The 21526-nt window shown below is 37.8% G+C and overlaps 1 protein-coding gene across 1 annotated transcript in view; it reads left to right on the top strand.

The window, feature by feature from the left end:
• LOC146000753 (putative ATP-dependent RNA helicase TDRD12) overlaps positions 1–21526 on the top strand; it is a 235611-nt gene that overhangs the window by 132361 nt on the left and 81724 nt on the right. Inside the window, exons 8-9 of the mRNA XM_083138395.1 lie at positions 13876–14062; positions 20964–21134. Of these exons, the coding sequence (XP_082994521.1) occupies positions 13876–14062; positions 20964–21134 (358 nt within the window). The remainder of the gene's footprint in view (positions 1–13875; positions 14063–20963; positions 21135–21526) is intronic.

Here is a 21526-nt window from a genome sequence, read left to right as displayed (position 1 = left end):
AATTTTTATTTGTATTGGCAAAAATTTCATACCAGTACATAACTTGATTGTCATCTTTACCCACCTACACCCCCTTTCCAATCCAAACTTCAGGACATTTTTGTTTTTCCTATTTCTGAGACCTTCAGTGCAAGCATTACCAAATATATTTTATATCTTTTATATATTAGCAACCAGTTTCACTGGTATTGATTGATATTAGTTCGAGTTCAAGATGGCGGATAGTACTGGGAGCGTGTTTCTTCGCTCTGCAAATTGTGGTTTTATTTTCTTGGTGTTGTGCTTCATTTGTGTTTTTCAATACCACGTATGTGTGAATCAGAACTCTGAAGTAACTATGGTCAATAGTGGCTCATTATTGGAGACGTGGAAAATAGGAAATAGGAAATTTCTTTTTCCGGACACTGGAACTTCTTCTGGACTGACCGCAGCCATGATGGGACTACGGACATCCGAGGACCAACGACTGCGAGGTAAGCGATCCACTCTCGGTTACTTTCACCTCTTGTGCCTCGTGCTCTTGTGCGGGGACATCCATGTCAACCCAAGACCCTCCCAAGGTTAAATGGAATTATAAAATACGAAGAGACCTAATCAAGGACTGTGAAATTATTTGGATAGAACTCAATTTTCAAAAAAACAAAAAACTGCTAATTGGATCGTATTATCGCCCACATAAGAACTCTCCTATTTCCATCCTTGAAGCCTGCAGGGATTCGGTATTAGCAGCAATGACAAGTGGTGATATTATGTTATTTGGTGATTTCAACCTGTCCATCAATTGGGAAAGCCCAAATACGGGAACTATAAACTGCCAAAATGATCAGTGGTTTATTGATACGTTCATTCACGGAATAGGGTTAAACCAGTTCAACTTGCATAAAACACGTGGTGACAGCAACCTTGACTATGTACTGGCAACCCTGCCTAATATGCAGGTAACTACATGAAAAATTTTTCTAACCTCCGACCATGACTCACTCGACGTCACAATGCACCTGCCTACCATGAAGAAAGACAAGGAATCTGTCAAGCAGAACCAAAACCCCCCACCACCTATGGTGAAAAGCTCCATGGAATGTCATCCGGCATGCACTCAACGCCTACCCTTGGTTTTTGTTGATGGAAGAGGAAGCGAATGAAGCCGTTGAGAACTTTGTTGAAATTCTGCATGCCACGATTAAGATTCAAGAAAACAAAGCCCACGTATACCTACAGAAATTGTTCATAATACTGATATTGCTAGTGGAGAAGAAAGAGCCGAACTTTTCAATGTTTTTTTTTTTTCATTAGAACTTCTCACCTCCCTCAGTTTTCGACCCTCTCCCCCACTTAAATGCTGTCTGTCCTCACACACTGTCTTCAATCAAAACATCCCCCGAGGAAGTAAAATATCTTCTCGCTTCATTGCCCCTCCACCGGTCCCTAGGTCCAGATGAAATCCCCACAATATTCCTACGTAAAACTGCCGACTCCTTGGCTCTTCCTCTGTCTGCCTTACTCAACAAATGTTTCTCTAAGGGTGTGTTTCCGAAAAACTTCAAGCGGGCCAACATTGTGCCAAATCACAAAACTGGAGATAAAAAATGTGTAAAATCCTATAGACCAATCTCACTTCTATTGCCACTATCAATTATTTGTGAAAAAATCATCAAAAACATTTTTGCGTCACCATATATCAACACAGCAAGCACAACATGGTTTTCTTCCAGGCAGCTCTTGCCTAATAAATCTTTCCGTCTTACTTTCGCATGCTGCCCGAGCTATTGATAATAACTCCCAACTTGACACTATATACACTGGTCAAAAAAATTAGGGGAGCAAGCAAGAAATCCCAAAACCAAAGTTGGTAAGTCAAAAGTAGCAATGTATTTTGATTAGGTGAGTGTGTCCTCAACCAGTACAATACATGTCTATTGAGTCATTAGCACAACAGAGTTCTAGGGGTGATTTCTGCAAGGTACTGCACAAAATCAGGAGAACAGCACGGTGATAAGACAACAGAAATGGACAGATGCGCCACAGATCCATACCTCTAATAAGGCATGTGGTCGCCATGAACTGCTATGACAGCTGCACATCTGTTTTGCATGGAACCAATAAGGTTATCAACGACAGCCTGCGGGATATTCACCCATTCCTCCAGAAGTGCCGTTTCCAACTGTTGCAGAGTTGTAGGCGGCGCTGGCCGACCAGCAATGCATCTTCCGAGTGTGTCCCACACATGTTCAATGGGATTCAAGTCTGGGGAGGATGCTGGCCATACCATTCGTTCGATACTCTCATCCTGTAGCATGGCATCAACCAGACGTGCTCGGTGAGGTCGGGCATTATCGTCCACAAAAATGAAACGATCACCGATATCTGCAGCCATTGGGACAACATGAGGCCTGAGGATCTCATCCCGGTACCGTAAGGCTGTCAAAGTACTGTTCCGGATAATGTGCAGGGGGTACGTCGACCAACACTGATCCCTGCCCATACCATTAAGCCACCGCCACCATATTGAGACACTTCACACACATGTGTGGGATAATTGCGAGTCCCACGTTCCCTCCAGATGAGAATGCGTCGATTATCTGACTGGAGACTGAAACGCGGCTCATCCGAGAAGAGAACTGAACTCCACTCTCCATGTCCCCACTCACGATGTTCCACAGCCCACTGTCTGCGGGCCCTACGGTGTTGGGCATTCAGAGGGACACACACCATTGGTCTTCTTGCATAAAGACCCCTTTCCTGCAGGCGATTTCGTACAGTTTGGCCCGAGACTCTTCGTCCTGTTGCCAAAACAAGGCCGGGTTGCAAGTCAGTTGCAGTTTGCTGCCTATTCCTGCGAGACGACAATGCTAAGTACCGGTCTTCCCTAACTGTTGTTGACCATGGGCAACCTTGCCCAGGCCTCCTTCGTACTGTACCTGTCTGTTGAAATCGTGTCCACAACCTGGAAATGACACTGCGTGACACACCAAGGGCTGCAGCCACCTCACGTTGTGTTTGCCCTGCTTCCATCCTCCCAATGGCTCTCCATGCGCTAGATTCCCCTAAATCGTTTTGTTCTGCCATAGTTCCTATTCAACACTACTCAACTGAATCCCACCTGCACTTACGGTCTGCCAGCACCAAACAACCGGTGTTCCCAAGTGACCTCGTGATTGCTCCTCATATCACAAATTCTGCCACGTGCCTTATGGTGTCACTAGAGAGCTCTTCATGCTGATGATTCATCACAGATGAATTGTACTGGTTGAGGACACACTCACTTCATCAACATACATTGCTACTTTTGACTTTCCAACTTTGGTTTTGGGATTTCTTGCTTGCTCCCCTAATTGTTTTGACCAGTGTATTTGGTCATTTCGAAAACCTTTGACAAGATTAATCATAAATTTCTTCTTCATAAATTATCATCCAGATTTAACATCCATGGCAAATTTCTATCTTTACTCCAGGACTACCTCCATGAGCGTAAACAATGTGTTGTTCTTTCAGGTACCTCTTCTAACTTTCTTCCCATTTTGTCTGGAGTTCCCCAGGGGAGTGTCTTAAGGCCGCTCCTATTCCTTCTGTACATGGATGACCTCCCTGAAAAACTGTCCTCCCTCCCTATCAATATAATTTTGTTTGCTGATGACTGTAAACTCTTTAAGGAGATCTCATTGTGACATGATGATTCTTCAAAATGCTCTCACAGAACTTGTTAAGTGGTGTCATCAGTAGAATTTAGAACTAGACCCTCAGAAATGCTCTTTCCTTACTTATTTCCTAAAAAAGAACAAAGTGCTGTCTACTTTTTCTATTGAAAACAATCCAATCCAAAACGTTTCCACTTAAAAGGACCTAGGTATTATCATGGATGAAAAACTCACTTTTAATTATCATATTATAGCTACCACTAAAAAAGCCGTGCGCCTTCTCGGTCTTCTATACAGATTTAGCGAAATTCAAAACCCATCATCTCTTGCTTTATACTTTAAATCTTTTATCTCGCCCATCCTTGAATACTGTTCTCCAATTTGGGCAATGGCCTCAAAAACCAATCTCACCAAAATAGATTCTGTTGTCAGTTTCTTTCTTGCAATTGTTTGCCATAGAATACTTTCCTTTCGACATGTATCCAAATCAGACACCATAGCTGCTCTAAATATTCACACTCCATCCTTTCGTCGTGATCTAGCTGACATGAAATTTTTATACAAGATAATAAATGGCAAAATCAGAACAGATCTCCTAATCAGAGAATTCACACTTAGGGTACCCCAAAAGCAAATGCGCAACCTGCAACTCTTCCACAACCCAACCACTAGGCTATCCCTTCTACAACGCTCCTTGTTTTACAAGCTCCCAGAAATCTACAACAAACTTCCCCAGAATGTAGATATTTTCCTTCCAGAACGTAATTTTTGTATATTACTGACCAAGAACATGTAAATCTATCCCATCTTGTTATTGTTTTTATCTTTTGTTATTTTTTGTTTCTACTTTATGTTGTTTCAGTGTAAAATGGCCAAATAAGACTGTATCTGAAACTCTGAGTAAATAAATAAATAAATGTAATCACTGATACTTGCTGAGCTAGGATAATTTTGACTGTTCCCAAGAGTACCAACAAAGATTCCCTGACTAGGAATTTTCACTTTCGAGCATGAAAACTGTTGAGAATTCAACTGCCAAAATATGTAGATGTATTTTGGATTGCTCTATCACTTTATCTGAAGAAGATATTTCATTTATTTGCAAGAAATTGTAGATTTAACTATTTAACTACAGTGTGTTTCTCTGTTGCTTGAGTCACTGCAGCCCACTTGGCAGCCAGCAAGACAACAACTTCATGCAAATTGCCTGTAATATCTCCACTGTGGAAACTGCTAGCTTCGATATAACTTCAAGTTCTCAGAATTACAGTTATAATTACAATCAAAATAAGCACATTAATTGTCACAGGTGATCTTGGAAATGTTGTCCTCTTGCATCCACACATTTCTGGAATGTTTTTAGGAAATTTCGCGGAGAACAAGACACGCTAAAAGGGCACTTTAGTTTCCTTATAGCTTGTGGCAACTGAAAGACATGGCTTTGCACATAACTTGTGAATTTCCAATTTCTTGCAAATAAATGAAACCTCGAGATTTCAGTTCAGTCGTATTTTTAAATTGTGTTTACGTGTTACAAGAGTTCTTGTGATTTTCTATTGTGTTATAGAGTGTTTATTAAGTGTTTAGTGTTTCAAGTGTTATTTGTGTTTTGCTATAGTTTTAATTATGGCACATACGCACACATTACAACAAAACGGTTTTATGCACGATTCGTATGTGTTACAAATTTTTGCAGGGATGTTCGTAGATGATTTTAAACAGAATTTCTGTCTCTACACAGAAATACCATGCAAAACCCTGTGAATAAATTGAGGGAAACTGGAAGATAAGAAGGGAATGGTAAAATGACATGTACTTACAAAGGAGAAATTGGACGAAGTCAGAGTAGTATTTTAACATATTCCTCAAAAATCGCTCTGACGACTGTCACAGAAAACAAATTTCCGAAACAGCAGCATGGCAAGCTACCAAATTTTTAAAACTGAAACCGTACAAGGTTACTGTTGTCCAGGAACTGCTACCATGCGATAACGGGTAAATTTCTGTAACCGGATTTTGGGGAATGTTAATGGTGGGGTAATTGATCCACGTTTAATATTCTTCTCTGATGAAGCTTCCATTTACAGGGCCATGTTGCATCACAGAATAACAGGTATTGGAGCTCAGACAAACCCGATTTTATGTACAAAACTCGTTTTGCATGAACAGAAAATCAGTGTTTGGTGTACAGTAAAGCATACAGTTATAGGGCCCATATTTTAAGAAAATACCATAAAAGCGCAGAGATAGAGGGATGACATACTCACATAATTCTTCGAACAAATAACTGACATTGAATGTCAGTCAGGGTTTTTCCAACAAGACTCTGCCACCTCACACACACCTGAAGAGTCGTTGGATTTCATTCAGGAAATTTTTGAAGACAGGGTCATTAACAGGATTGTGCCCCCCACAGTCCCCTATAATCACTATGTGATTTTTGTCTATGGAGGACATTGAAAAACAAACCCCATGCATTAGAAGAACTGAAGGAGAATATAAGGAGAGAAACTGAAGCAATTTCAGAAGCTGAACTGTTGCGTGTATATGGAAATTCCCTGAAAAGATGCCAGAAATGTGTGAATGCAGGAGGATGCCATTTCCAACATCTCTTGTGACAGGGTATGTGCTTATTTTGACTGTAATTGACACTTTAGTGACTGGATCTGCAATTATCATAACGGCCATTTACAGTAAAAATTGGCGTCTCTGTGAGTCCGATCTGTTACCTTCCAAAATCATTTTTCTCAATTATTAAGTGCCGTGCCCTCCCGTCCCTATGCTTTTGATGCCAGTGTTGCCATGAAGCCAGAAGTACACTCAGGATAAAGAAATTATTGTAGTTTAGTGAAAGAAAAATAGGGGACACTGCTAATAGTGCCAACTAAATCTCAAGCCCACCGAATAATGTGCCTGTTATATTTTATTTTAGAAATAAAGTCTCTGCGATTTAGAAAACTAAAGTTTTCATCATCATACACTTAAGGAATTCTCACAAACTTAATTACTGATAGTTTTAAAAATATTTCATAAAAATATTTCATAATTTGTTTATGATACTTTTCAGTGTCTTCTATTATTTACAACATCTGTGGTCAGATCATTATTAAGAAAGTAAGGGAGTATAAATACAGGCTTATTAACAGGGTGAGGATTGATAGGCACTAAAAACTCTCAAAATAGGCAGGCAAATAAGCACAAAATACAAAATAGGCACTAAACATGAACATTATTTTCACGGATTACACACTGAAAAAGCAGTTATCTTCGAAAGAAGCCCTTGTGACTAAAACATGCAGAAAAGAACACTATATAAAACATGAATTCTACTCAGAAATGACACCAGACGGTTTCTAAACACAAACGCCTACATTATCTGGCCAAAAAAAAAGGCATTTTAGGGCAAATCTTTAGCCTATTATTGCATAAAATTTAAAACAAATCTCAGTGATCAGCCCACTAATTTCCTAAAAACATGCCAGAAATGTGTGGATGCCCAAGGACAACATTTCCAAGATCCCCTGTGACAATTAACGTGCTTATTTTGATTGTAAATGTAACTGTAATTTAAGAACTTGAAGTCATTTCGAAGCTAGCAGCTTCCACAGCGGAGATATTACATGCAATTTTCCGGGAGTTGCAGTGTGTGCCGCCGACGGGTGGCTCAAGCTATGGGGAAATGCACTGATGGAAAATTTCTATTATCTGCTGCCAGAGCTTCAATGAGACAAATACAAGTGGCTTGTTTCATTGCAATATTTCTCTATTAATTTTATTTTTTTAATTCCACTGCAAATAGTGGTCCTTCATATGTGTCAACCGTTTTTTTGTTTCAGGCATTGCAAGATTGAAGCCTGGTGTTTGAAAATAATAGAAAAGTTTACCCAACAGTATTAAAAAACTGATTAGTCATTTATAGTAAGCAAGTCTTCATTAGAAAAAAGTACTATGAGAAACTGCAACAATATCACTGGACTTGATGGCTATTACTCATTTACAAGAGTACCACTGGATTTCTGACTTACATTGTACACCCTGTCACCATACACGGTGAAGGAAAAGTCCATATACTCTTGCCATCAACACAAGTTTACTGCCCCTTGTATGAAATAATAGGTAGGGATGTGAAGTTTTTGTTTTAACGATAACACCGAAAAGCTGAGGAAAGCAAAATAAAGTATTTAAAATGTTTTTTGGTAGGTAAAGAATGCCAGTTTTGCATGTTTCGGAATTGCAAAATAACGCGAATGATGCCATTTTTCAGAATAACACCGAATTTTACACTTTAATGCGAAATATGCAATATTAACTGCATATATGCAATTAACACTTTTTCTGCTCAAAAAGAATTACCTGAAGTGCAATTCTGTCATTTGTAATCTAGCTGGTGATAGTTAGATTCAAAGGAGATTATCACGCTTCATTTATTACAGTTTGGCGCAGACATACTGACAATGTTCAACCTCGTCCTGAAATAGAATTCACTCAAAATAGGGAGGGGTGCGGGTCTTCCTAGAAGGAAGATTTTGTAGGAACTGGAACGTTTTCAGCGAGAAGCACCTGTTGTGTTTTGTAGAGAGGCGTGGGGAAGACGTTTATGTGTGTACACAAAATGGTATTTTGAGGTCGCAGAGGGATTTTTTTCATATTGTTAAGGAAATGTGATGTGTATGATAGTGTTAAAAAATTTGGGTTTTATCATTCAATAAACATTTCATATTTAGTGGCTGATGAGATGAAATAGTTTTCCAACTGGAAGAAATTTGCTCATTTCTCACAAACCATATTTTTTTGTCACTAAAACTAAAATTTGTCTCAGTATTCCAGAACCAAAACAATGTGAAAATCTTAAGCATAGAAGAAGCATTAAAAAATGCATATAAAAATAACACTGATATAAAATTAATAACACCGAATGTTGCCCTAAACTGCCAATAATAACACCGAATTGTAGTAAAAATAACATCGAAATTTAGGGAAAAATAAAATGAAAACTTCACATCCCTAATAATAGATAATGTTTGGATTTGTATATTACACTTGAACAGTCATCAATCATGGAATCTCCACGCAAATTACTTGGTTTGAGAGTGAAACGAGGTATCAGATGTGGATTCAATCTGGTGCAAAGAAACATGCAAATTACTTCCACATTTTTTCAACAAGAGGTTGAAATAATGGTTTTAACCTGCATGGTGGTGTAGTTTATGTGCTAAGACAACAGGAGTCTTTGTGAGTGTCCCTTCATCAATATCATCGGTCATTCTCATTATCGGGATTAGCCAAGAGTGGCAGAAAAGCAATGTCAAATACCAAAAATCAAATCTAAATCAGAAAGTATTGTATTGTAGTGTATCATACAGTATTTAATAACTAGGGCTCGGATAGTTATGCACTAAAAAAAATGCAAAATATGCACTAAAAAGTGTAAAATATGCACTTTATAAAAATCCGTTTAATTTATAAATGCTGTATATTACAAACTATGGTAGATTACATGTCAGGCAATGAATATGCATTATTCTGAATGCTCATTCGCTACACAATTTTTTTCAATTAATATGGTTCTGTGTTAAATGAAACACAATACATTACAACAAGATCATGATTGCATTTGATAACAACATGATGTCTTAAATTTTCAAACTTGAAACTCCTTCTGTTTTCAGGTAGGATAGTCTTATTATTCAGAAAACACACGTTCCACTACGCAAGGTACAAGTGGACTGTATATTAGAGCAACAAAGTCACACACATCAAGTTTCAGATCATCCACACGTTGTCCATTGGTATGCAGAATTTTGCAAACTTTCACCATTGTTGCATACCCACTGTTCTTTTTCAATACTGAATCCAATTTCTGTACATACGTAGGATCTTCAACCTGGGTGGGCGGTGCGAGCCTCTTTAACGACTCTTATAATTTTGATGCTTGTTTGAAGTTGTAACCCTTTGTTTTCTAATCGACGAATGGAATCTTTCAGGCAAAACGTACTTGCCATATTTCATACAATCCAGGAAAAAGGAAAGAAGAAAGACAGAGAAAAGATAAAGAGAAGAGAAGTGAGGAGAAGAAAAATAAATACAGTATATGCTCGGTGTTGGTTGTAGGTACAAAAATATGCACATCAACAACTTATTTTCATACAAATATGCACCTGCATATGAAATATGAATTTTTATTTAAAAATCCTTAAATATGCATTTTCATATGCAATATGCAAAATGCATAATTATCCAAGCCCTATTAATAACCTTAAAAAAAAGGTGTAAACATAGCTTACCTAACTAATAATGGTTAATATTCTGGAGGAATGTTTTGCAGTGATGGGTGTTGCATGGTACACTTCTGTTCACATAAAGTGGCTCATTGTATAAGGTTGGACAGTTGAAGTATGTGCCACTTTATCTGGGCAGAGTGTACAGTCACAAGTACAGTCTGTGCATGCATGAATTTTAAAATTGTGCACCTTATGTGGTAGCCCTTTTTTGATCTCTCTCAACTTCTGTTTCACAGCATAAATGTTCGCCCTATCCACCTCCCCAGGAATAATCCTTTTTGTCAGCACACAAAGGGATTAAAAGGTGGCCTAAAGTTGGACTGCTATGAGACGTGTTGGGAAATCTTTGTTTCTGAGGAAGGAACTTAATGGTTTTTGTAACATGAAAGTAGATATAGGGTGCAGAGAAAGACAATCAATCACATAGCCGAATATAATTTCAACATTATTATTATTTATATTTTTTTGGATGTGATGGATGAAGTATGTGAGAACATGGACAACACAAGAAATATTTGAAGCTACAATAGTCTTTGTGCCCACCACAATAGACCAAAGTAAATGGAAAAATGCAATATGTAGCAGTGGTACATTCCTACGACCATGTGAAGCCTATTGCCAGTCTTGCATCTAAAAAAGCCTCCTTCTATTTCAAGTGGCACAAGGGAAGCAAATTTAATCCTTTTTGGAAATATCTAAATGTATAAATTTTTTGATTCCTTGAGAAAGAAGACATTGTTGAATATGACCACAGATGTGTTAAAATAGAACAACTAGCTGATCACCTGGGTATTTATTTATCCCAATCTTGTATTAGACAGGAAAATAATGAATTCTAACTATACAGGGTGGCTCAATAAGTCACTTAACACCCCCAGTACAAGGCCACTGCGGCATGGAATTTGAAATTGGCGATGACCAATTGTTATCTGGCCAAGGGGGAACCACATTGACGCCACCCACACGGTCGGTGGCCATCTTGATGTCCGCCATCTTGAATTCAACTTCAGAATTTTAAATGGGAAGGGGGTTGTGCGACATATCAAAATGGGCTAGAATTTCACAAGAAATGCAATGGTGAAGGTTTTTCGACGTATCTTTAACCAGTAAAAAGTTATGACTGAATTCTTGTACCAATTTGCTCCTTTTCGAGGTGTTAGAAAAATGCCTTAAAATTTGTTTAGCGCTTCGGTAATGCATCGAGATCAAAGTGACATCTATGGATAGACGTTCGCATGCCATTGCACATTATTTTAATCGGATACATCCATGAAGAGCTGTGCATTATGAATGGTTGTCGGGAACAATTTACAGTGTGACGCTTCCATTGAATTAAAAGTCCTTCACAGTGACAAGGCTAATGTTTATGTTCAGAAGGAAGTTTATAAACAGAATATGTGACCCTTGTCATCTGATAACTAACTTTGGACAAAAACTGGTTCATAACGTTCCCATAAGTGTTCTGGTGTTCTTCCCTATTAAAAAAACTCTGTAAAAAGTACCTTCTTCCATAAGCAAGGATGAAAAAAACTGTTTATTTAACAAATCCAAGTAGCCCTAAGCATTTAAGGTTCCGTTGATGAAAAATTGACTAACCAATCGTGTTGCACACAGCACGCCACACCATTAACATACCAACACTAACCATTCAGCTTTGATCTGTCGAAAATGGGTTATCAGATAAAAATCATCGAATATTCTGTTATATATGTCGCACGACCCCCTTCCCATTTAAAATTCTGAAGTTGAATTCAAGATGGCAGACATCAAGATGGCCGCCGACCGTGTGGGTGGCCTCAATGTGGTTCCCCCTTGGCCTGATAACGATTGGTCATCACCATTTCCATGTTGCACGCTGCAGTGGCCTTGTACTGGGGGTGTTAAGTGACTTATTGAGCCACCCTGTAGTGTAAAATGTAACTAATTTTAAATGTGATCGTGAATTAGCTTAGTGACTAATCTAGGTCATTTGTGGCATTTTATTTTTCACCCCCTCTTACCCCTCATGCTGATAGGTGTTGAACTTGAAGTTAACCGTATTCGGGGTGTCACGAAAACTATGGATTCTGCACTAATATTGGTCGTTTTCGCAACACAGCCTGAATGTTATACAACCCAAGAAACACTGTTGTTGTGCGGGATTGTATAGAGTCACGGATGTCTGTCTGTGTGGAATTTATTATCTGTCGTTTTAGATTATTTTTACATGTCATCCCTTCCCACCCCAACCCCTAGGAGTGCCAGGGGTGGTTTACCCCCAAAGTATTCTTTCCAGATTGCAAGTGATACGTGTATCAAGTTTGGTTGAAATTGCTCCAGGCATTCGAGAGTTATGCCGGAACAAACATATATACACATACACACATGCCCACACACATACATCCATTTTTATACCTAGTCATATCATAAATTCTGTTACAAAGTTTAGACAGGGATGGCAACACTGGTTGGCAAGGTAACCCTGCAATTTTGGATCAAACAACAACCAGTATCATTGTGTGTTTGGCTGTGGTAGCGGAAAGGTGAATGTCACTGCAAGTCGAATGGAGTGGGGTGTATACGAGAACCGTGTGGCAGTAATCGCACTGCACAAAGTTGGCAAATCACCATCGGGCACTTTCAACACCCTGAAAAAGGTGAATTTCAGCAGGATGTTCGTGCATCGGACCATCAACAGATGCTGTGACACAGGGACACTTGAGGACCGCCCCAGGAAAGGTAGACCTCGCAGCATGAGGAACCAGAAGCTCGTAAAAGTAGTGGCGGTGTGGATTCGACAAAATCCTGTCAGGAAACAAGCAGTGATGGCTCGAGAGCTGAACATTTCGAAAATGTTGATGTCCGTGTGCTTCGAAGTGACCTAGGACTCCGTGCTTATCGGCGAAGTACTGGTCACTTCCTCACTCCATAGCTTAAGGTCCAGAGGGAGCAAAAAACAAAAAGACTCCTTCAGCGTTATGTAAATGGTGGCCACAGGAGGATCCTTTTCACAGACGAAAAAATCTTCACGATTGAAGAGTCTTACAATCGTCAAAATGACCGACGTCTTCCCTCCCCTCCTTAAACTTCTTACACCACTCAAACACTTGCGTGTGAGATAGACACAGATCACCATAAACTTCTGTCAACAAATTGTAAGTTTCGGTGGTGGATTTTCCCAGTTTTGTGAGGAATTTGATATTTACATGTTGTTCTACTTTAGCACTTAGCATGATTCCGACGGAGCTCACACACACGATCCTCTTCTAAAAATGGTCACAGCCAGATGTCCTGCCCTTCTCTTAGTCATCGACGTGACCTGAACTGAGAGAAAAAAAATCAGTCCTGTTTCTTTATTGCCACACATCGTGTACCCCAACAAATCACCTTAACATGCATTTCTGTGTATTTCAGGAGCATGTCAGGAGCCCTATTAATTAATATAGTTTTTATTGTTTTTTGTAATACTTTTCGTCATAAATGATTTCAAAGGGAAGAAGCACATCTCTTTGTATGCAGTAATTTTAGTCTCATAGCTAGCAGCTACAACATGACAAACTCTATGCAGATTTAATAACAACATTCCCTGTTTTTCCTCTTGATTGATTTACTTTATCTTGATTGATTGATTAATTGATGTATTTATTTTACTTTGCTTTTTGTACCACGTTTGGTTAATTTGCGAAGATGGGGATGAGTGATGATATGATGAAATTGATGAATGAACAGTCACAAACATCCATGCCCAGGCCAGGATTCAAACCTGGGACCCCTACCATCGTATCATGATGTGCTAACCACTCTGCCACAGGGGCTGGCTGTGGTTTCCTGTTGTGGACCCAACTCTATCATTATTTGCTATTGTAAAGATACACCAGCATCGCAATAATCTTAATATGATTTAAGTTCCTGTATATTTTTCTGTAAAGAAAACTAAAGCTTTATGAATTACTAATTATGGTTATTGTCTTTCCATGTAGCATCTGCACTTATGAATCTGTCTTGCCTACATTGAAATTAAATGATCAGAAAAGTAGGTTGGAATTACGAGTCGGCCAGAGGATTATGGAACAGAAGAGAATGACCAGAGTTCTTGTACATGGCAATAACCTTACCAAACCATATCACTCTATTGCACAAGCACCGTTTCCTGCTGAAATCCACAAGGTATTCTCATTTATTTATTGTAAATTAAGCAATTGTAATGATAGACACCATAAATATATTTATGAACTAATAGTAGTACTGTACTCTTTTGAGGAGGGTGCCTTTGCCTAAGGATTGTGCAATAAAAATTAAGACTGAACATTGTGAATCTTAATTTCAAATTGCTTCTTAGTTTTGATTGCAAACTAGTTTTCAGTTCTCTGAAAGGTCATATTTGTCTCATGTTTGGGCTGGCATCCATCTTGACTGATACCAGTGATATTGTAATTGGAAAGTTTCATTGGAAATTTAATCGCTAATTCTAGCTGATGCTTTTCCAAAGTCTGTGAATCTTGTTCCTTAACCACTTGCCTGACACTTTATTTTCCCAAAAGTGGTCCATATTTTACACATTTTTTTATTGTGTGTTTGTAATGTACCGATATCGGCAATTAAGGAACAGTAATGAAATTCTATTTTTGGGGTCAAATAAGGTTACCAAACTATTCAAAAAACTTCCATAATTATTAACCCGAGTTAACTCGTACATACATGGAAAGTACTACAAATGTTTCAAAATAGCATATAAACTGTGGAAAATAAAATGTCTTCACGTTTTAATGTTGAATTCCAAAGAGACAGATCCAACAGATGAAAGAAAATCTTTTTATAATACTTTTTGCCACGCTTTGTTGGTGTGGCGTATGAAGCAAGATGCTGATCAACACCACCCATTTTGTCGTTGTAATCGACCACCACTCGTGGTTTAATTTTGGCTTTGTGACTTTGTGTTACAGTCATCATTTTAACAGAATGGATGGTTGACAACAATGTCACATCCTTCTTATCTTTCCATTTCATGACTGTCACTTTGCCGCATTGCAACCCTACTTCTACGCCTTTCTTCAATTTGGCTGTTCTTAGAGTCTGTGGTACATCTCTCCTACTGCGTTTCAGTGTTCCAAATACATCAGCTTTTTCGAAATGAACAGATCTGCAAGTTGTGGGGAGTTATAATAATTGTCCATTGTCAAACAGTACCCCTTTCCCAACAAATCATATACCAAAGAAAATATTTTAGAAGGCGACTGTACACCACCACAACTATCTGTATCTGTCCCGTCAGTACACACACTGTCCACTGTTGTATCACTTCCACTCACATCCATTTTTCCTTCTCCTCCTCTATACTGTTGTCTAAGCTTATCGTTACTCATCTTGTTGTTCTTCACACGATGGAAAACACTAAAACATGAACAGAATGTATTCACAACACAAAAACGCTCTGTACGTTTTGACACTACACTCACAGAACGACCACAACTACGTAGTGTCATGGGAATCCGGTAGATGGCCTTCCATCTAGTGGCCAAAATGGGAATTAACACCTTTTAAAGCTCAAACGAGTCTATCCGGGTAGGCAGAAAAGTGCACTGCGGTTGCTCGATTTTAACGAGATAACTCGGGTAAATAATATGTAAAGCAAAAACAAATTCCGAGTTAACTCGGGTTAATCAGGCAAGTGGTTAAAGTGCCACATGGTTTTTAGTAGAGTCCAATTGGCCTGGAAATTATGTATAGTGCATAATTTTAACTAATTTAGCACCAACATCATGTTACAACTCCACTTGTGGTTAACCCTAGTTTACCTGTGCCGTACGAGAAACTTACTTACCATACAGACCCACACTCGTTTTTTATCATTAGAATTCGAGAAACCTGTTTGTTATTGAATCACTGCTTCCTTTGTTGATTACATATGTGTAGTTATTTATTATTTATAATTAGACCTCTGGTTTTAACCTATTTTTTCCTTTGCAGATAAATAAGAAATAACAAGTTATGTCAGCATTTCATTAAGAAATGCAACAACTGACAAAGTTTTATAGTGCCTAAAATAACCTATTTTACTTGTTAGGACCTATTTTAGGTTTATGTGCCTAAATTAAAATTTTTGTAGGTCTTTATATATACAGGGTGACTGGTAATTAGATGTATTCCCTGAAAGGGTTTAAAGTAGAGACAATTTGCAATATATTTGACCATATGATACCCCGTCCGAAAATTAGTAGTTTTCGAGATAATCGAATTTCAATTGTTTTTTAAAAAATGACAATTTTCCACATAAAAAGATGAATTGAGAAAAAACTGCTCATTGTATGGAACTTATTTCAGCGTTTTCTGATAGCTAACAAATAAGTGGTTAGTTGAAAAAAAAAGTTTTTCCCAAATAACAATCATATGTAAGTAACGGGTGGGTCTAAACTTACAAGTGATGATAAAAAATTGCACTCTTAGTTTACTTGGCAACGTATTAATAAAAAAAATGGTATGACACGAAGCGTACAAATTACGTAAATTACTTCCTTGATTCATCAGCTATCCAACAAGGTACAAATGTTGCTGACATTCACATTTGTGTACAAGAAATAACACTTGATTCATCTTCATGTGAATGGAATCAATGAACAATACAATTAAAGAACATTACACGTCTTGCTCAAAGTGGGCACCTCCGTTACGAATGCAGGCACGCAGGTTTTGACGGACATTTGGTCTCTTAACTCGTGATGTGATGGTGTCGTTGATGTGTTGACCAGCTGTTGAGATCCTCTCCCTGAGCTCTTCTTGCGAGTTTACCGGTGTCTTGTCGTGTGGCTCCAAATGTAAAAGTCGCAAGGCATCAAATCGGGGGATCGAGCCGGCCAGGGAATCGGTCCACCTCGGCCAATCCATTTCTTTGGGTAATTTTCATCCAGCCACTGTCGCACGCCCAGGCAGAAGTATGGATGGGCGTAATCAACAATCATTTCATCGAGCCATTTTTCCTGCCCCAAATCTTAAATGGCTTCACTTATGAACATTTTTTGCGGAACGGGATGGCAATGTTGTTGGAGGATGCGCCTCTATCTACAAGACGTGACATGATTTACCAGCATGATGACTGTCCAGCTCGATCCCCCGATCAATTTGACGCCTTGCGACTTTTACATTTGGAGCCACATGACAAGGCACCGGTAAACTCGCAAGAAGAGCTCGGGGAGAGGATCTTAACAGCTGGTCAACACGTCAAGGCCACCATCACATCACGAGTTACGAGACCAAATGACCCGTAAAAACCTGGGTGCCTGCATTCGTAACGGAGGTGCCCACTTTGAGCAAGACGCGTAATGTTCTTTAATTGTATTGTTCATTGATTCCATTCACATGAAGATGAATCAAGTGTTATTTCTTGTACACAAATGTGAATGTCAGCAACATTTGTACCTTGTTGGATAGCTGATGAATCAAGGAAGTAATTTACGTAATTTGTACGCTTCGTGTCATACCATTTTTTTTTATTAATACGTTGCCAAGTAAACTAAGAGTGCAATTTTTTATCATCACTTGTAAGTTTAGACCCACCCGTTACTTACATGTGATTGTTATTTGGGAAAAACTTTTTTTTTCAACTAACCACTTATTTGTTAGCTATCAGAAAACGCTGAAATAAGTTCCATACAATGAGCAGTTTTTTCTCAATTCATCTTTTTATGTGGAAAATTGTCATTTTTTAAAAAAAACAATTGAAATTCGATTATCTCGAAAACTACTAATTTTCGGACGGGGTATCATATGGTCAAATATATTGCAAATTGTCTCTACTTTAACCCCTTTCAGGGAATACATCTAATTACCAGTCACCCTGTATATATATTTTTAGGTTTTACAGGATTTTTATATCTCACAGAAGTATTTACTCGATTTGATGACAAAACAGTTCAATCACTGGCGTGTTTGAAACATGTTTTCTGTCGATTTCCTTCCCTCCATGTCTAAGCTACTTTTCAAAGCTCTAAACAAGACGTCTGATGCCACTGTTACCTGCACACAGTGGCTGCGATTAAAGGGAGTTGTTCCCCTCTATTTTTTGCCCTGCACTATAGACTCCTAATGCTAAGCCTTATCTACTAAGAGAAAGTAAACTCTCCTTGCCTCCCTTCCCAGTTTTGGCATCCAATCGCCTCTACTGCCTGCACTGCCCAAAGTGCAAACTTCTGATCCATGTAGTCTTACTCACTTGAGCGTCAATTTGGTCATTTTGTGACATTCACGCCTTGCGAAGTAGCGTAGCAGCATTCAAATTTGCACCACTAACTACAGCGTGTCCCGCTTATACGTATAATAAAATAAAAATTCATAACTTCTAAACAAACTGTCAGAATGATGTGATTGTTGTTTCATTTTAAAGAATGACTCAGAATTTTTTTTTAGCAACACATTCATTGGTAGTTGCGCATGCGCAGTAGCCAGAATGTCTTGGAAACCAGTAGCCATTTGTCATGTGGTCGCCACGAGAAAAGGTGTTTTGTGTTTTAACGTCTGAAGTGAAGTCTGTGACACTTGTGCAGAGACGATTTCCTGCACGTTATGGTTTGGGTGCTAAAGAAGTAGTTCCATTGTACATTTCAATAAGGAAATGGGAAAAACAGTTACGCGAAACCGGTTCATTTCTCAAATCTCGTTAGATACTTCATGGATGAGCATTTCAATGGAAAATGGATAGGAAGAGGTTCGAATTTTATTGAATGGCCCCCATGGTCACCAGACCTCACTGTGTGTGATTTTTTGTTGTGGGGGTGTGTTAAGGACAAGTTTACTGTACACGGGTTAGAGATTTGCAAGACTTGTGTGAAAGAATTGTGGTTGCAGTAAGCAACATTACCCCGCACATGCTTCAAAACGTGTGGCTTAAGGCTGATAACAGGTTTGACATTTGCCGTGCCACTAACTGTTCACATGTGGAAGTGCGCTAGTTTTCTTGATTTGTAAAAAGAAATTCTGAGTTGTTACATGTTTGTACAAAGTTTGAACAAAAAATATTGGTAAATAAAAAAGGTGTGATTTTTCTTTTATTATACGTATAAGCGGGATACGCTGTATGTTTCTGTTGAAAGATCATTTTCAGCATATAAGATGATTGTCACAGACAAAAGGCGGAATTTGACTGTGGATAACATGAAAAAAGATTCAGGGTGTAAAATTCAAGTATAATTCCTGATTTAAAAGGTGAACTTTCCAAAAATTCAAAGGTAGAAGTAGATGTTTCTCTATACCAGGGTTTCTCAACCTGGGGGTTGCGAGAGGATTTCATGGGGGTCACGAAGGGAGGTAAAAAAGATAAATGTAATTAGATGTCATTACATTTCAACTGCAGTTGAAGAAACTTGCTTGAACAATAAAGAACCCGGAATGGGAAGGAAAAAAGTGCAGAGACGATTTCCTGCACGTTATTTTTTGGGTGCTAAAGAAATAGTTCCATCGTACAATGCTAAATCTTGACATTGTTTTGGAGAAGCGTGAGGTTGCAGCAGCTATATTTGTAAACAATTGACAATCAATTACAAAGGCTAAGCACCAATTCGCAATAGCTGTCCTGTGTTTGTTAATAAACCAACAATGGAGAAATGATGTTTTCGTCGACAATTGGAAAGGGATTGGTTTCGTTTGGGATCCTTTGTTGTTCTTCGCAGAGTTGTGTATGTGCTTACACACATAAATGCTTATTACAAACCAGAAATTACATATGGGGGTCGCTGGCAAGAGGATGTGATAAAAGGGGGTCATGATAGGAAATAGGTTGAGAACCACTGCTCTATACCAACCTTACATATGACCGACTCTCACCACCCATTAACAATATAAAGGGTCTGTGTAATTCCAATGCACCCCAAAATTTACCTAATCAACTTATTTTGCAATAAGTTTTCCACGTAGATTTCTTCTTCCATGATAAAAATAAAGGCTAAACTAGGAGAAACTTGCCTCAGGGCATTTATAAATATGTGTAAATTTAATGGGATTTGGATTATTAAAAGTTGCAATTTTTCATGTCTATGGAGGAAAAAAACTGGAATAGAGAAAACATCTGCTTGTACCTTTTTCATGTTTTACCAAAATTCACACATAATTCACAATCAATAATTCCCGGAGCCAATAATTCACATATAATTTCAGGAATTCAAGAATTCAAAGTGAGTAGCAACCCTGATATTGTGCAGCAAATTATACACATATAGTTCATTTTTTAATCAACAAGTAACTTTTCCTAACAGCACAAGTATTGTTGTACAATAATTTGTGCATAATTTTGAAAATGATGTTAAGAAATGAAAATGACATTGGAAATTATTATTTAGTTGTTATCCATACGTATGTACATATTAAAATTTCTTACCATTCTTGTAATTTTTTTTTATTGTATCTAATCACTATTTTTCAGAAATTTTGTACAATTTTAAGTTTTTTGAAACCTACTTCAGGATTTTTCGAGCCTAATTTAATGTTTTTAGAACCTATTTTAGGATTTTTAGAACCTATTTTAGGAACCTAAAAGCACACTTTTTAGAAGTTAAAAATCTGAGGTCTAATTATAATAATTACAAAAATTACCCTCATTAATAAGAAATAATAACCAATTATTGCATGAGTCACACACATATTTTACCATTCACTAAAACTCATAAAATTATCATAATTTTTCATTAATGCTTTTTGTTTATAGAGGTGCAGTTATTTATTAATTATAATAATTACAAAATTACAATCATTACCATTGTACACTCTCACTGGCATGAGTGTCTGATAGGCCCACCAAGTGCATTTTGCCTTCTATTTACATTACATTTATGTTTTTATGAACAAAAGTAATACAGAAATATTGTGAACACCCTAGGGAACAATGTAATTCATTTTCAATTTTTTCATAATTGGGAAATTAATTTTTAATCAAAATTTTCGGTTGAAAAAATCGAAGAAATAGAGGTGGTGGATCTGACAGCTCCTATGTTGATCATGCAATTTATATGTTTGTCATTTTAACAATGTATAGTTATTGAATCTATTTTAAATGTAATGCTAATACATACTACGTCTTTTACAGATGCTTGGAGAATGTGGGTTTACAGATCTTACTGCATTGCAGTCGGTTGTGTGGCCAATTGTGTTTCGTAGGCAGAGTGTCATATGCGTGAGTCCAACTCATTCAGGCAAAACATATTCTTATCTAGTCCCTCTCGTGAGCTTCATGTATTGGCTTGATGAATACTCAGAGGTAAGTGCAATCAGTAAACTATTGTAAACTACTCCATCTGCTTCGATATTGTCAACCATCATAAAATACATTGGGATTCTTTTTCTGGTGAATATATTATATGTTATAACAAAGTCTTCTGCTTATTGGCCATGTTACTCTTGTGACAGTTTTTCACATATATCATAATCTTTCCTACTCGATACTATAAAACTTGAACAAATTTTGTATATTCATCTGAATATTAAATTTATTCAAATTTTGTGGTATTTGGGTAGTAAATTTTATGATATCCTTGAAATAATATACATGATGGTTGCAAAGTAATGTTGGCATGCCCTTATTTCTGAACAGTAGATGGATGCTACTTAAAAAAAAAATGTCAGCAGGTAATGTCAGACTACCATTCTCAA

This window comes from Lepisma saccharinum, chromosome 1 (genome assembly GCF_977018435.1).
Source record: "Lepisma saccharinum chromosome 1, izLepSacc3.1, whole genome shotgun sequence".
Taxonomy (NCBI): Eukaryota; Metazoa; Arthropoda; class Insecta; order Zygentoma; family Lepismatidae; genus Lepisma; species Lepisma saccharinum.
The sequence above is the reverse complement of the archived record's forward strand: the minus strand, read 5'-3'. Positions and strand labels throughout refer to the sequence as shown.